Source organism: Pollicipes pollicipes, unplaced genomic scaffold, assembly GCF_011947565.3.
Source record: "Pollicipes pollicipes isolate AB1234 unplaced genomic scaffold, Ppol_2.1 Scaffold_6138;HRSCAF=7277_pilon_pilon_pilon, whole genome shotgun sequence".
NCBI classification, from domain to species: domain Eukaryota; kingdom Metazoa; phylum Arthropoda; class Thecostraca; order Pollicipedomorpha; family Pollicipedidae; genus Pollicipes; species Pollicipes pollicipes.
The window spans coordinates 6,329,738-6,346,916 of record NW_023596818.1 but is presented as its reverse complement, the minus strand read 5'-3'; the positions used below and the strand labels follow the sequence as shown (position 1 = coordinate 6,346,916).

The 17,179-nt window shown below is 62.3% G+C and overlaps 1 protein-coding gene across 1 annotated transcript in view; it reads left to right on the top strand.

Annotated features, from left to right (window-relative positions):
* Nucleotides 1-7,100: 7,100 nt before the first annotated feature.
* The window catches only part of LOC119105734 (Krueppel-like factor 6), a 47,570-nt gene continuing 37,491 nt past the window's right edge, over nt 7,101-17,179 (top strand). The window contains exon 1 of the mRNA XM_037229220.1: nt 7,101-7,510. Coding sequence (XP_037085115.1) covers nt 7,409-7,510 — 102 coding nt within the window. The 5' untranslated portion in view covers nt 7,101-7,408. The remainder of the gene's footprint in view (nt 7,511-17,179) is intronic.

Genomic DNA, 17,179 nt, shown 5'->3' with positions numbered 1-17,179 from the left:
AAGGTGCGAAACTTAAAACGAGACATCAAAAACCTATGAATGCGTGATCAGCGGTCATTTCCAATCAGTCATGCACAGAATAAAGTATTCCGCCACGATATCAGACATCAGCACCAGGCTTTCCATCAGAATTCTGTCCCACTCACACCACTTGGTTTTACTTGGTCTGGCTCAAGTTAATATAATGAATACATACATACAAGAGAATTAAGTAATACAAAGTAGGGTAAAATAATACATACGCATACATACGTACATACATACATGCATCCATACGTACATACATACATGCATCCATACGTACATACATACATATGTATGTACCTATGTACATGCATACATATGTATGTACCTATGTACGTATGTATGTATGTATGTTGCACAAATCAGGCAGTCTTCTGAGTAAGGTGAATATCTAGCAGGCCTGACGCGGTATAACTGAAAGCGTCAGAATCGCAGATTGATTTCTGACATATGCACTGCCAGGAGGATTGCCGGGGCTTGCTGAACTAACCAAAACACAGTCCACGCTAGCGCGAGAGCCCCCGCGAGTTCCTTGGATTGAGGGCTGAATGGTCCCCATGCCTCGCGAGCGGCAGTTACGGACATGTTGGCAGACCGTCCGTTGTCGATCACTGTCGTCATAGACCGCTGAACTCGGGGCCACTCACCGGGTCGGGGGCGACCGGCCGACCTCGGCGGCCGACCCCGCGGGCGGATGGGCCCGGAACCAGAGGCCCTCATGCTCCAGATGGCGCGGACCGTTGTGCTGGCCGTCATCGGCGAAGTGCCAGGCGGCGTCCAGCTCGTCCTCAGAAGCATTAGGTCGTCTCAGTCACAAACAAAACGAAACGTCTATAATCACTGTTGCGTGCTGCTGCTGAGGCCGATATAACAGCAAGATTGGGCCGTAGCCCAGGATTCATCACCACCCGTTACCTCACAGAAAACGGCCGCCCTGGTGGGGCGGCTGGTCCGGCGGCTCGGCGGATGCTGTGGCGGTCCACCTGAGCCGCGTCGCGGGCCGAAAACCGCCCGGGTTCGTCGGCCGCGCTTCCCACGAGGCTGTTCTGTTCCGCAGCGCCGCCCCTGGCCGCGGGTGAACCTTGCGTCACTTAAAGGGTCAAGAGGGTCACGTCACATAAGGGTTTTGTTACCAGGGATCAATGCCACTGCCAGATATAATGCCTATGACCCGAAAAATCCCATGATCCTTTCCGGATGGAGCCAAATGGGGCCTCACATTCACCCTTGAGATTTAGGCACGTATCTGGTTCCGGTGCTGACGTTCCTCTTTCGTCACGAATGGACTTTTCTGTGGCCTTGCTGTAAAGAAGAACTGCTTCATCTCTTTTCCAGTAACTGAAGCCTTCGCTGTTGAGGAGGGTCTGATATTGTGAACATCTTACTTGTCTGTAGAAGGGGCGCAAGCAGAGGGACACAAGAGGCCCCTACCTTCCTGGCATGTCCCTAGGGACTCGAAGAGCCCCTCGGGACGAGCGATCAAGGGCCCGAAGGCTGGAGATCGTGTTGAGGGCCTCGGCTCTGCGGATAGGGGCCTTAGATATTCGCCAGAGAGCCTATTGCCTTGATTGAAGGCCCTGGAACGTTGAGGACCCCATGTCAGTCAGAGACCGGAAATTTCGAATAGTCAGTTAGGCCAATAGGGGCCATTTTACTAGCAGGAGCCTGGCTCAAAGGCACAGTAATTATTGTGCTATGGCGGACAGGGGTTCGATCCATTCCAACCTGTCGTAAAATTGTGCACTAGGCTTACAGTGCCGTATAGAAAGACACGACTCAGAGCGCCCCTGAGCCCCGGACAAACTCAGAGCATCCCTGAGCCCACCTATCCTGGACAAACTCAGAGCATCCCTGAGCCCCACCTATGCTGGACAAACTCAGAGCATCCCTGAGCCCCACCTATGCTGGACAAACTCAGAGCATCCCTGAGCCCCACCCATCCTGGACAAACTCCGAGCGCTCTTGGTACTACGCACTGGCCCTGGTGATTTGGTAAGGCAGAGGTCCGCGCACGCCAGTTATAAGGTAATTTTATTGGTCAGCCCCCCCTGGGACAATGAGGGGCCCTACATCAGGGGCATAGCTGGAGATTCTGTGAAGGTCGCGGGGTCCAGACGCCCCCCCGGGCCCCGCGAAACTTAAAATGTGGGCGTCCTGGGGGTCCAAAGTAGGTAGGTGCGGTGGTGCACTGGCCCATTCGAAGGACTCTCTGGCTCGAGCACCGCAAAGGAAACAATGACTGTGTTTAATGATGAGCGCACAAAAAGAGATAATTCGCCAAATAAGGAGCTTCGACGGTAGCAAATGGCCTCCCCGTGATGCGCGGTGGGTCCAGTTGGAAGCCCCGGCTCTTTTCCAAATAAGGAGCTTCGACGGTAACAAATGGCCTCCCCGTGATGCGCGGTGGGTCCAGTTGGAGGCCCCGGCTCTTTTCGAGCAGTTCGGTGGGCCCTTTCTGCCCACCCGGGCTACTGGTAATTTAAGCGCCTTTACAGCTTCTTAGGGCCATCTGGACTTCCAACGTCCCACCAGAACACCAAGGGAACCCCGGGACTACTCAGGGGCTCTGACCCCTCAGGGGTCGTACTGACCGCCAGCGGCCCTGTGCATCTAGGGCACATCAGGCCAGTCATAGGCCGTTTTAGTTGTTCAGGGTCCTTCTGGCCGCTGAGGACCCCTTTGGTCACTGGGATCTCCCCAGCCGGTGGTGTTTCTTTCACTCCGACTGTGTGGGGCTGCACCGGCTGCCCAGGGGACCGGCCGCCCAGGGTAACACCGGCCACCAATGGCCGCCTTTAGTTATTCAGAGCTCATTCAGGTCACGTAAGTGAGTGGAGAAGTGACGTCAATGCTCATACGGCTATTGACGATCCGCTGGCCGTGCAGCGGCCTGTCTAGTCGCCTGAAGCCTGAAACATTTAGCTGAATCACCGCGGCCCTCTGACACTTGGGGTCCTATTAGCTCTTCAGGTCTTTTGGCCGCTCGAGACCTTCTTACCGACCAAGGCCCTCCGGACAGCGCGTGGGCCCATAGGGCCCACACGCGGTGCACTGGGAAAAGGCGTTCCCCCGTGTCGTCAGGGGCCGTATTGGTGCCCGCTCGTAGGGGTTCTAAGGGTTGACCATTGGACGCATTAAAAACGTGAGCCTCTGTGGGGCGGGCCCTTCGTGTGACAGGGCGCTCGAATGCCAGCCAGCGGGCCTCCTGCGCCGATGAATACTCCTGCTCCCGTGTTATGAATACTAAACAGGATGCGATGTGCAGTCGTGGAAACAATAGATGGAAGCCCACCCAGAAAGGCCGCAGAGTCCCACCTTCGGCCCATCCCCAGGAACCAATCCCACAGAGGCCACGGTACGAAGTACCCCCGAGGTCATTCCCCGTGCTCCACATCGCACGCGCCCTGGTCCGTTGGAGGACACGTTCGCTTCCTCGCGAGTGTGCGGCACTCGGCTGCGCTACCTAGAATGCCTGGTGCGGCTGCCTCCGCCACCTAGCGGCCGGCCGCGGCTCCAGTGCAGGCGTAGCCGAAAAGCCGGGTGACGGCCCGCCTGGCGACAGGTCTCCGAACCAACCACCCCGAGGTGTCGGGTGCAGCCGGGCCCGCGCCATACACGACGGACAGCAGCCGCGCCCCCTTTCCGCCTGTGCGCACAATGCCGTTTCGCGAGCGGCATGCGAATCCTGCACCGCAGCGAGTGAAATACTTAACAAAACTTTCGCCACTTAATCTGCTGTTGGACTGGATAAGCGCGATCGGATGGAAGGGGCTGGGGCTCACACAACAAACACTGCTCAGCGTGAGCTGTGATTCCAAAAATCCAGCCATGTAGATGCATTAGATAGCATCTTAAAAAGAAAGAAAATCAGATCGTTATCAAATATGTAAAAATATGATCGTTATCGTTATGTTTCTCTCTTTCGAAATAAGTTGGTCTAGGGCCAAGGTATTCTGAATCGGGAAGGGTTGGCCTGTTCCACGCTAAAATGGGCCCCAATGGCTTGGGGCAATGGGCCCTGGATCCCCTTCCATACACATACTTTCGGAGAGCGATCTCCAGCCATCATCAGGGGTCACAGAGGCCCGTGCGCTTCACAAATGGAAAACGCGAGATGTGCTAAGGAAACGTAGTCTTAGTTCAATATTTCGACGCTAGATGACTATAGTAGTGCTCCCTTTCACTGCAGATCACCTCCATTCTTCACGCGTCGCCTTGCCAAACAAACAGCATCGATGACTTTCTGAGGACTAGATCGGAGACCATCGGGAGCCAGCTAATGCCTGTCACGTGAGAGTCAATGGGATGCAGACGATTAATGTTGGGTCGGTCGCGAACGATCGCTAGGGAGGCTTATGAACCGATAAACGAATAACGCCCAACCTAATGACCCGTTCAAACGTAATTACTGTTTTCGTAAAGTGAGGCTATCGATCGGCTCTGGTTGCGGCAACACTACGACGGTGCTTGGTAGGGTCTGGTTAGGACTTTGCAGTGCTCCTCGGCGCTTTTTCACAAGGCGGGCCTCTTCCACGCCCCGCGCCGCGCGAAAACCGCGATCAGAGATGTCCCTGTCGGCGTGTCCGGCGCGGCGTGGGGCCTGCAGGAGCGGCGGTGACTGTCCGGTGGCGCTTCGTGCTCGGTGCGCTCGGACCGGTGGCGCTCGCCGGTGGCCCCCGCCGGTGGCGCTCGCCGGTGGCCCCCGTCGGTGGCGCCCGCCGTTGTCCCCCGCCGGTGGCCCCCGCCGGTGACGCGCGGCGCGAGCGTGCTCGTGTAAGCGCCGCGCGATTCCGGCGATGCGCCGGGCGCGCGCTCCTGTGCCGCTGCAGTTCGCGGGAATCCGCGCGGTGCAGGGGGCAAGATCGGTGCGCTCGGCGTTTCCGGACTTGGCAAAATCAAAGGCGCGACCTGTCTGGGGGCTGCAAGAGACGGGCGCCGACCGGCTGCCAGCCGTCGGCCCGCCAGCCTGGCTGCTGATCGGCGGATTGGACGCCAAATCGTGCAGCCGTGTGGTAACGCCTGCAACCCGGGTCCTTTTACAGGCCCGGCCAGTCATTTCTTGATTCCCATCACTTTACATCGCCGGGCTGGGCAGCTGGCACTGAGCACCGTTGCTCCGTTCTCTGAACTCAATCATCTTCCAGAATCACCGCTCTGTTGTGACTTACCACGCCGGCGATGGAATCCAGCCTGGAGCCGTCGGCATAACTGACATTCCACGCCGGATTTCGACTTCCCTGACAGGTTGAGCTTTGCCGCAGTGACCACGACGCTTTGCTGGGAGGCTGCAAGGTCTTGCACCGGAGTTTCTCACAGCTGACAGCGCGTGGCGCCGCACCGCCTGCTCCTCCACCCCGTCCCGACTGTCCCCCACGGATCGCCCACCGCCCGCTGGCTGTTCAGTCCGTTGGCGGCGTTTTCCACGACAGCCGTTGCCTTCCTCCGCGCCACGAACTCACGATCCGCCAGTCGTTGCCCTCGTGACCGCGGTGCAGCTCCGAAGACCACCAAAACCCTGCCGTGCTCGGCGTTATGTAACCACGGCGCGGTTCGCCGTGTTTCGGCCAGCATCGCCGCGCCGCCACTTCCGCTGACATCGGCGCAACTCTCCCCACGTGCGTGGCGGCATTTTCACCAGCGGCCGGAATGTACGACAACAGACCCAGCCGCGCCACGCGACGACGGGCGTCGACGCCGGTGCGCGACACCGCCCGGGGGCTGGGGCGGCGTGTCTGGTGCCCCCCCCCCCCTCTCGAGACAGCCCCGTCTCGCCGACCGGGGCCGACGTCCGCCCAGCCGGCAAGGCATGATTCAGCAGGCCGGCTCGGGACTCCGGACATGACCCGCGCGCTCGTAAATCACGGGGCGCTGATTATTTTCATCCGACGCTCGCCGGCCCCGAAGACGGATGACCGTCGCCGGCGGCAGCAACGCCGAGTACGGTTCATCGCCGTCTCGGTTTAGTGCCGGCCGGGAGAGCGCTGCCAACTGGGCGGCGGATCGTGCGCGCCCGCTCTGGGCACGGGTACCGGCTCTTTTTGAGAGCCGGTGCGTGCAGGCGAGCTTTGCGGTGGGAAGAAGAAAAAAGAGATGTCAGAGGATGGCATCACCACCGGCAAACTTCTCGACGCCAATGAATGTTAGCCGTACAGGCTGGCGCACTTCCCAAAATGGTTTCGGGCAGTAGTCTTGGACGCAACATGTTGGCCTCCTTCAGACTGATATTTCCGTGAGCCATCAGCGAACCATCCTAAAAAAAATGTAAAATTGTTGTGGCCTGTGGTCCAACCGAAACGTGGTGACGACCCTCCCGCAAACCTGTGACCGGCCCTGTGCTCTTCCCCGTGCCAGGTCTACAGCAGCGCTCAGCACAAGGATCTTTGAGGAAGCGCGGTCGACGGAGGTCAGTCGGCGGCTGCCGGCAGGAGCGCGGGCCGCACCTCCCGCCGCGCTCCGGTTTGTTTTGGCGGCGGGCGGCGGGCGGCAGGCGCCGACCGAGCCGGCGCCTGCCGCTCACCTTGCCGGCGGCGACGACGGTGTCACGGTGTTCGTGAGGCTGCTCGTCCTGATCTGAGTTTACAACGCGCGTTTGTTGCAAACCGCCTGCTGCGCGTTGCTGCGCTGCCGAAGCGACGCCGTGCAATTGGCCGGCGGATGGAGGTCAGCGGCCAATCAGCTTCGGAGCTGAATGTGAACTGGTCATCGCACGCGACATTCCGGCATCGCAGCAGCCCGTGACAGGTGGTTTGAGACCGCGCCCTTATGTGACCCCTGCCTGACGCGGCGCGCGCCCGTCCCGACCTGACCGGACTCCGCCGACCCCGGCGCGACACAACAACAGATCCAGCTGCGCCCTAGTCCCGCAGCCGCGCCAGACCTGTACCATATAAGGCAACGTTGTGACGGCCGCCGTACCGGGCATGACGTAGCGCAGCGCGCGCCGATTGGCGGAGAGCCGGCCGCGACATGACGTCACTGACGGTCGATTGGTCGCCGCCGGCAGTGCACGTGAGCCCCGCTGGAGCCGGACGGCACTGCCGCGGCCGGCATTTGAGTTGTACGCGCCGGAGGGGAGTTGTGGGTCCCGAACCCGACAGCGGGCTGCAGCGTGGAATGGTGCCGCGTGAGGTGCTGTCCGAACGCTTCTGTGGAATGCTGTGATCAGAGACCCGACCGCGTCGGGGCGAGGTGTTCTGGCCCGTCCTCGCGAAGCGCCAGTGTGGCACGTTGTGAGCTGACACCCGGGAGCTCCCGTGTTGGATGTTGTGACCTGACGTCAGAGAGCGCCGGTGTTGGATGTTGTGACCTGACATCTGAGGGCGCGTGCGTGGAATGCTGTGACCCGCCCGCCGGAACACCTCGCTGGGTTCGGCTGCGCGTCGCCATGGATGTGTACCCGAGCGGCAACATCTTCCAGGAGCTGAAGCTGGTCCTAGACAAGGGCTGCTTCCTCTCCTCCTGCTCGCTGGAGGAGCGCTGGCAACAGGTGGGTCTGGCGCCGCCGGCTCCGGAGATGCTGCAGCAGGAGCGCGGCGCATCTGTATTCATGGCCGCGTCCCTCTGCGATCGCCCCTCCCGCCCGCCAGCCCACACAATGCACACATGGCGGCTGGGATCACCTCGGGAGCTGCCCGCCGGCCGCAGCAGCCGGGCACCTCGGCGTCCCCAGTTCTGGGTTCGCGCGGGAGGAGACCTGGAACTGGCGTCCGCGAGGGGAGAGCGCGACAGCGGCTCGCGGCTTTTGTCCGTGTCGTGGGCTTGGATCTTTTCTGAAATAGTTGGCGAATTGTCGGCAATCAAGGAAGGTTAACAAGCGCGATCAGTGCGAGGTTGATCTCTGGTAAAACATCTGGTTCCCGTCCTTGCCGGTGAGAATCTCTCGCGCTCATGAAGTGCCAAATTTGGCGCTGAAGGACCTCGTCTGCCCGCCCAGACACCACGCGTGTGCCCAGCACGTGCGTGCTGTTCACTTGCACGCGGGTAGAATTCGTACGCGCGTTCCGTGCCCATGTATGCACGTGTGACATGCGCACGCGCTCACGGGTCTTGCGCACGCGCACACCTGTGACTACGCACGCACACACGTGTAGCCCACGCACGTGCGGCGCCGCGGTCTCCACATGTGGCTGCGCGGCTGTATGACCTTATCGATCCACGTCGGTCCATCCGGAGACATCCTGTCCGGTCCTGGGATGCCCTGTCCAGTCCTGGGATCCCCTGTCCAGTCCTGGGATGGCTGACCGGTGCCGGTGATGGTCATCTGGTGGGATGGCTGACCGGCGCCGGTGACGATCGTCTCCTGGTGTGGATGGCTGACCGGTGCCGGTGATGATCGTCTCCTGGTGGGATGGCTGAACGGTGCCGGTGATGATCGTCTCCTGGTGGGGATGGCTGACCGGTGCCGGTGATGGTCATCTGGTGGGGATGGCTGACCGGTGCCGGTGACGATCGTCTCCTGGTGGGATGGCTGACCGGCGCCGGTGATGATCGTCTCCTGGTGGGGATGGCTGACCGGTGCCGGTGATGATCGTCTCCTGGTGGGATGGCTGACCGGTGCCGGTGATGATCGTCTCCTGGTGGGGATGGCTGACCGGTGCCGGTGACGATCGTCTCCTGGTGTGGATGGCTGACCGGCGCCGGTGATGATCGTCTCCTGGTGTGGATGGCTGACCGGTGCCGGTGATGATCGTCTCCTGGTGGGATGGCTGACCGGCGCCGGTGATGATCGTCTCCTGGTGTGGATGGCTGACCGGTGCCGGTGACGATCGTCTCCTGGTGTGGATGGCTGACCGGCGCCGGTGACGATCGTCTCCTGGTGTGGATGGCTGACCGGCGCCGGTGATGATCGTCTCCTGGTGTGGATGGCTGACCGGTGCCGGTGACGATCGTCTCCTGGTGTGGATGGCTGACCGGTGCCGGTGACGATCGTCTCCTGGTGGGGGTGGCTGACCGGTGCCGGTGACGATCGTCTCCTGGTGTGGATGGCTGACCGGTGCCGGTGACGATCGTCTCCTGGTGTGGATGGCTGACCGGCGCCGGTGATGATCGTCTCCTGGTGTGGATGGCTGACCGGTGCCGGTGACGATCGTCTCCTGGTGTGGATGGCTGACCGGTGCCGGTGATGATCGTCTCCTGGTGGAGATGGCTGACCGGTGCCGGTGACGATCGTCTCCTGACGAGGGAGGCATTCCGGCGCAGCTTGTGGGATTTTCGGAGCAGCTCACAGAGTACCGGTGGCACGCCCCCTCCCTGCCTGAGTCCGGCGAACCTGCCGCTCGCGACCGTATGTGCCAACAGCCCTGCGTTTGGCACCAACAGGACGCTGCATGCAGGGCTGCTCTGCAGGTGATCCGGCGGGGCGATGTGGGTTGCCACGGCAACGGGCATCGCCACCCACGCCGGCCCGTTCGGTCGCACAGTATCTGGATCACTACGGGCATTCAGCCGGCCCCGGTGGCAGCCGCCGCTCCGGGGCGGCGGTCATTACAGCGGAGAATGGCGCCGGCGGACCCGCTGGTCGGCTGTTACAATTTCAAACGGGGCACGTGGGGGGACTCCCGCCATTTTCCGGGGGCGCGCGCTGCCGTTTCCGGGGAGATGGCGGCCGGCCGGCGCGCCCGCGCGCGCCGTGTTCCCGGCCCGCCGCCGGCCTGCGCTCGTGAAATGTCACGGGAGACGTTGCCTCGTCCGGCCCGGGCGCCCGTATTGACCGCGACGGCCGCCTCTCTAGCGCGTCCCGACGTGGCCACGCGCGGCCGAACGGCGCCGTGGGAAACGCTGTCGGCAGCGCGGCGGCGGCGCTGGTTATTTCGGAGCGTTCCGCACCGGGGACGCCGCGCGCGCCTGACCTTGAGGGCGGCGAAAGTGGTGGCAGCGACGCCGACCGCCGGGAGCAGGGACCCCGCGCCGCTTCCTGGCCGCCGCCGGCGTGTCCTCCCGGGCGCCGGCGGCCGACACCAGATGCCGGCCGCGTGGCGCCGCGGTCCGCCACCTGGCCGGGGTACGTCAGCCGCCGCTGGGCGTGGCAGAAGCCGCACCTGTGAGCTGGGCGCAGACCAAGACGGCTTTTGAGTGCGGTTTTTTGGAGCGATCGTGACCGGCGCCGTAGACTTGTTGGACCTGGGCGTCATCCGCGCGTGTATTGCAGCCGCCGACGTCTGCCGCGGCGTTTGAAGGACAGCGTGCTTCAGGGGCTAGCAGTCCTGGTGTACTGCAGACTGTAAGGTGTATCGATCCTTTTCCCGGCGCCTCGGGAGGCCCCTAGCGCTGCAGGCGGGCGGACGAACATCCCGGGTGGAAACAAGGAGCCAGGCATCCAGTGAGGGCGGAGCTGGGTTCTTTCCGTCCTCGGGTGGCCCGCTGCCGGGCCTGACACAGTCTGCGTAAACTCGCACGTGTACCTACCTCGGATTCATGCGGTGCGCTAAAGGCTGATCTCTTCTGGCCCTGACGAAGATTACGGTTGAACACAGATGCGCTGCCTAATTAGGAAGCAGTGAATGGCTTAAGCAGATTGGAGCGTTCCGACGCATTGCTGCATATGTTAAGGGTCCTTCATTGATGGGTAGAGCTGCACGCACATGCTTAAATGCTTAATAACTGCGTAGTTTACACTGCAAATCACACCATTGTGCGCTCACCTTCACAGTCATTTAAGTGGTTCACAGCCCCTATCACCGGGAAGTCGTTGACCACCTGTGCCTGTACGTGTTGTTTTTGGTCATACATCAATGCTGTCATATACGGTTTTCCGTCCCCTGGGGTTTACCCTCCTGAAATATCTCTTTAAAAAAAAGATATAAAAAGTGTTTTGTCTCGGCCTGCCTTTAGATCAGCCTCCGACGCCGTCTGGGACTGGTGGTCCCGTCTGGTCCCATGGTGGTCCCAGACTCCATACTCCAGACTCGGCGCCGTCTCCGGGTCCGGCTGATCACTGTCTCGGAGCCCGACTCCCGTGCCGCCCGGGGCCCGGCTCCGTGCAGGTCCGCAGACGGGCGGGACCGCCGTGCCGCCCGCGCCCGGCGGTCGGCTCGCCTCATGCCACAGAGCGGCGCCGCGGCGCGTGTCCGCCGCCGGAGTGGCGTCTCAATGGGAGGAGCCGGCCGGGCGGGCCGTTTTTGCGCGGGGCGCCGCCGCTCTGAGGGACGAGCCGGGCGCCCCCCCCCCACACACACACCTGTCCGGTGCGGGGGCCGGCGGGAGAGCGCGGAGCACAGCCAGCCGCGCACCTGTTCACCGACGGGCCCCGCCGACCGCCGTCGTCTGTTCTCGGCAGCTGTCGCGGGCTGCTCACGCTGAGCCGTGCGCGGAGCGGCCCGCTTGCAGCCATGTGTAATTGTCGGCTGGGCACGCGGCGGCGTGCGCTCGGTACCTGCAGGCGTCACGCCAGGCTCGGCGGCGGCGCCCCCCCCCCCCCCCCCCCCCCCTCCTCGCTCTGCCGCCCGCACCCCCCTCTGCCTGCGTCTGGCCGCGGCCAGGCGGCCGCCAGGCGACGGTGATGTGGCCCCCGACGGTGGGAAACACTGGGGATGCCCGACTCGGCTTGGGGCGGCGCCACCCGTCCCCGCCGCCTCCCCTGACCGTCGCGGTGGCGTGACGCCCCGCCAAACTGGGTCAGGCGAGCAGCCCACCACTCCGCTCCCCCTCCCCTCCCGGTCTCGCCCCTGGAACGCGGTCTGGCCCGGGCCGCGACCGCCCCGCCGGCGCCAGCACTGTCTGGCGCGCGGACTGGTGAAGCGCCGCAATCGATACGCAGAATTCGGTCTGTTGTTTGGGGCTGGCTAGGCGGAGTGCTGCAGCTCCCGGAGACAGCTGTGTGGCGGCGCCCCCCCCCCCCCTCCCACCATGCCCCCGAGGGGAAGTCTGGGCAGGACGTGATCGTCTGGCCCAGCCCTTGCAGGGACAACCTCCGAGGCGCTGTAGTGTCTCTGACGGAATGAGCATGAGGGTGTGAACTGTTGGTCTGACCTCGACCGTTAGCTCCAAGTAGCTCAAGCGCTCGTTGGTGCTCAAACGCAAATACACAAAAAACGTCACGCACAGCGGGCGGTAAGCTGTTGGGTTGGCGTTTTTTCTTGCTGTTACCCCGTCTGCGCAGGGCCGAGCGCGGTGTACGCTTGGCCGGCCGGGCGTGACGCCGCGCCGCAGCAGCGCCGGAAGCCCAGTGGCGCCGAGCCTTTGAGGCACCGTCCGCGCCTTTTTCGCTGCGGCCTCGAGCGCGCCAGAAAACGGCGGAGCCCGGCTCCGCTAACTCCGAGGCGGGCCGCGAGCGCCCAGCTCGTCAGGGTGCCCGTCCGCGTGTCATGTTTTGGCCGCCAGCAGCCAGCGTCGCCCGGTCTGAATTCTTAAGTCAACGGCTTCAATCCAATAAGATGGGATGGCGGGCCCTCGGGTGGATGCGTCACCTGAGAATTGAACTTCCGGGAGCTGGTGTACCTGAGCTCAATAATTCAGCGGGCCGGCCGCAGCCGCCGGCGTAATTGCTAGGGGAGGCGAGGCGCCCTCTGGCGCCCCCGGGCGGGCGCCCGTCGGCGACGCCAGCCGCTATTTCAGGAGGGGAATTGCCGGTAGGTATTTGGACGGCGCGTTAGACCTGGGGTGGGACCCCGCCGGGCCGATCGCTCCCCCGCTGGTAAACGCCAATATCGGCCCAGGCCCAGATAATTTCAAGCTGGAATTGACCGCCCTGTGTGTTTTCCCCGCCATTTCGGATATTACACCGGTGAAACAACCGCAAAAAGCACAGTGCACTTGCCTTATTGGCGTGGTGTGTTTGTTTTGATTAGATAGGGCGATGTGGACGCCGACTGTTCGTCTGTCGCTGCCATGCCATCTGGGCGAGCCGTCACCGCCGCTGCCGTCACCGCCGACTGTTCGTCTGTCGCTGCCATGCCATCTGGGCGAGCCGTCACCGCCGCTGCCCGGCGCCCGCAAACTCGCCGGCTCCGTGCCGCCCCGCGTGCCCGCCACCCCAAACTTTGCGCGTCGCGTCTGCCGCGGCCCCGCCGCCCGTTTCAGCCGCCGTCACCGGGCAGTCGATAGCGACAATCAGGGAAGGCGACGTGCCGGCCTGGGGAAGGGGAGCCCGGCACGTGCCCTGACTACTCGAGTCTCGAACCCCGCTGGCTATTTAAAGGCCGTTATAACCCTGCGTTCGCCGCAGGCGTTCGCAGACTGCGGTCATCGGTGGTGTCGCGGCGGGCGAGGCTGGCGTGGCCTGCGCCGACGTGACCTAACGGAAAAAGAGGGCGGGGTGGTCGGCCTTCTCTGTTCCGCTGGCGACTTTTTCTTTTCGTTGTTGCTCCTCGGCCTGTCTGGCGTGGTATTCTGATCGCGCTAGCGTCTCCGTCTGTAATCTCCGTCTGTAATCTAGCATCTCCGTCTGAGTCTGTGGGTGGTTAGACGAGAGAACTTTCGCGTTCCGTCCGGTAAAACCATAGCCGTACGGCTAAGTTTGTCTCACAGTTACACACCTTTTGGTGGTTGTTTTCTCCTTCTAAAGTTGGTCCCTCTGCTGAGAAGCATTAGTTTGCCCGTTTTGCCTACGTCTGTAGCTTGGTTGGCCCGGACTTCAAACGCATTTGTGTCAAGCGAACTTAGCTGCACACAGAGATGGTGGAGCTGGCTGGTAACTGTCGTGTTTTAGTATTTTACTGTATTATTTTTATGTTTTTCATTATATTTCATCATGTATTGTATTGTTCAGCACAACGGTCAGCATCCCGACTGAGAAATGCGCTGAACCTCTGTCAGCGGCAGTGTGGACAGTCGGCGACTGGAGCGGATCGTTTGATTGAATCTGGTGCGTGTCACCCCAGCAGCGGACCATCACGTGGCCTGAGGTAGCACATTTTCGCAAGCGGAAGGGGGCCAACCCGTTGAAAAGAGCTGGGGTAGGCGGCGGTTGATCAGACCTCAGTCACCTGACGAACGGGCTCGGTTTCAAAGACACGTGGGCAAATGTGTGGGGCAGCCTTCAGCCCCACATCGGCCTCGGTGCCGTTGAGAGCTCCGTCCCCTCCCCTCCCCTCCCTCTTCCCTCCCCTCATCTCCCCCTCAGCTCACCTGACCGCCTTAGGGCTAATACAAATATTCTCCACAAACAAATTTCCGGACATAGGTCTGGGGGAGCTGCCCACATTTATCTCCCCCCCCCCCCCGCCCCGGCTGCCTATACGCGGCACGGACACGCGGCATCTGTCACCGCCCGTGTGTCTTTTTAGATGAAGAGGAAAACACGGAGCTAACCCGTTGATTCTTTCCATGAATCGCCGGGAAGTTGATGCCAACAGTTCCCATAATAATAGTCCACGAATATGTTGACATAGGTTGGGGGAGGGGGGTGGAGGGGGAGGCTACGGCTGCCAACCTGCTTCGGTTGCCTCTGCAAGCTTCTGTGTATTATTCCGAGGCGCGAGGTCACGCCGGACGGCAACTCCATTGACCCTGAGGCGAGAGGTCACGGCCGGACGGCGACTGTATTGACCCCGGGGCGGGAGGTCACGGCCGGGCGGCGACTCCATTGACCCTGAGGCGAGAGGTCACGGCCGGGTGGCGACTCTATTGACCCTGGGGCGGGAGGTCACGGCCGGACGGCGACTCTATTGACCCAGGGGCGGGAGGTCACGGCCGGACGGCGACTCTATTGACCCTGGGGCGGGAGGTCACGGCCGGGCGGCGGCCCCACTGACCCGCCGTGGACCCGTCGGCAAGCCTTCTGCAGTTGTCCGCCTGGGATTCGGCCGCCCTGGCTCCTGGGGATCGGTGATCCCATCACGGCCGCTGCCAACCTAAGGGTCGCCAATACCCGGCCAAGGTCGTCGCGTGGTGGCCCGGGACGCAAACGCGGCGAGGTGGGGGGGGGGGGGGTCTCACGCGACGGATTCGGGAATGACGTGAAGGCGTGTGGATAAGGCTTTTACAGGCTGATCGTGGCGACGCGAGCACAGGTCGTAAAGATAGTCGTCGAACACGGAGAACGGTACCAATTCATGTCCCTGACGAGAGTGATATGCCACCCGCTGGCAGGGGGGCGTAAGACACTGACATTAGCACCCGGTCAACCGCTCCGACACACTCCTCGCCAACTCACGCTCTTTCTGTTTCCTGGGGCCCGGGATGAGCTGCTAGCTGAACTCTTCAGCACCCCGCGCTGGCTTCCTGGACCGGGGCACCCAGACGGGCGCTCCGCAGAGTCCCAGAATCCCGGCCGCAGGCAACGGGAGAAGGCATAATTCCAGCTCGGTCTCGCTGTTGGCAGATGATGTATGGGGTCGGGCCGGCGCTTGGCACGCGGCCAAAACTCGGCGGTCGTCTAGACGTCTAAACACCGTCGGACGGAGGATTGCCAGAGGCAAAGAAAGAGCGGGCTTTAGGGGAGTGCGGAGTGAGGGCTTCCAGAGGCTGAGATGGGGAGGGGGAGGAGGAAAGGAAGGGAAGGGAGGAGGATACAGGGAAAGAGGGGAAGGGATGTGGAAAGAAAAAGAGAGGGGCGAGGGAAAGAGCAGCGAGAGATGGAGGGTGAAATTGAAATATGTCATATCCTAAGAACCCAAATCATCGTCGTCATCATATCGTAAGAAAATTCAAACATGATTATGATCCTCGTGGATTGTCACGAACGGACACGCTTGATGCCTTGATGCGGCACGCTCACACCGTTGTCTCACGCCGGTGGCTCGCGCTGTCCGTCACGCCCAACCACAAAACAATGCGCTGGTCGAGGATCGAACCGTCTCCCGCGACGCGCATTACGGCGCAGTGGCCCTCGACTGGGCTGCGGCTGCCGGCGGCGGCGGATGTTGAGGCAGGCTCGGCCGACGGCAGCCCGGACGGCGTGCAGGGCACAGCGGCCCTTCCCAGCCGTCTGGGGTGAGCCGCAAGCCGCCAGCCGCCGGCGCACCAGCGAACCCAGCTAACACCTGCGTCTCTGTTGTTGCAGGTGAGCAGGCCTGCGGGCGTCCCGGGCGGGCTCCCGTGCAGTCGCCTCGTGCGGCCGCAGCGGCCAGGTAAGCCGGTCGCGCGCAGCTATTCACCAGGGGCGGGCGACCGCGGACCGGCCCGCCCAGCAGGCTCAGCACATTCCCGCCGCCCTGACTCATCCATAGAGCGGACGTGCGGCGGTGGTGACTGCCAGCAGGCCACGCATGGCTGGCACAGCTCGCGGCGCGCCGTGCGAATTAATAAATAAACCAGCCATCGGCTGGTCTCGGTGTTTATGCACGAAATGCAGGCAGCAGGTTGCCCCGGCAACGTTCTATTTCAGAGGCGTCCGGTCACCGCCAGACTAAACGCACGGAGTGGCTCAGCGCACCCCGGTGAACACGCCCCGGTGAACACGCCCCGATGAGAACGCCCCGATGAGAATGCTCCAGTCAGAACCTCCCATTGAGAACGCCGCAGTGAGAATGTCGCAGAACGCGCCAGCATGGCGTCCCCCCCCCCCCCCCATACCTGTCATTCACGGCGCGGGCCACCGAAGTCAGCTACCGTAAACAAGGCGTGACACATGCTTCCCCTCCCCCCTCACACTGACCTTGCGAGGAACACCGCGAGTGGGGTGACGGTGACAGCGGCCGCGGCGGTCCCGTCATGGCTCCCACCGATATCACAGTCGGCGTGACGTCACCGACACTGAGCAGTCCTCAGAGGGGGGGGGGGGGGGTCGGCAGCGGCCAAGCCCGTCTCTTGGCATACCAGGCGGCTGGGGTGTGTGTGTGTGCCAGGGCCAGGGTGCGCCCTGACTGACTGACACACCTCTGCCAGACGTCCAGGGTGCTGACCTGACCTCACCTCCCGGAGTCACACTCTCGACCGGAGGTGCTCCCCTGACTTGTCCATATACCCCTCCCCGGTCTCCGGCATCCCTCACTGTGTTCCTCACCATGTCCTTTGTCCCACTCATCCCTCACCATCCTCACTATGTCCATTGCCCCAGCCATCGCCCACCGTCCTCACCATGTCCATTGTCCCACACATCCCTCACCGTCTTCATCATGACCACTGTCCCACTCACCCATTGACGTCCTCGACATGTCCATTGTCCCACACATCCCTCACCGTGTTCACCTTGTCCGTTATCCCAACCATCCCTCACCGTCTTCGCCATGTCCATTGTCCCAGCCAGCGCCCTCCGGACCCGGTGAGGGGCGCAGGC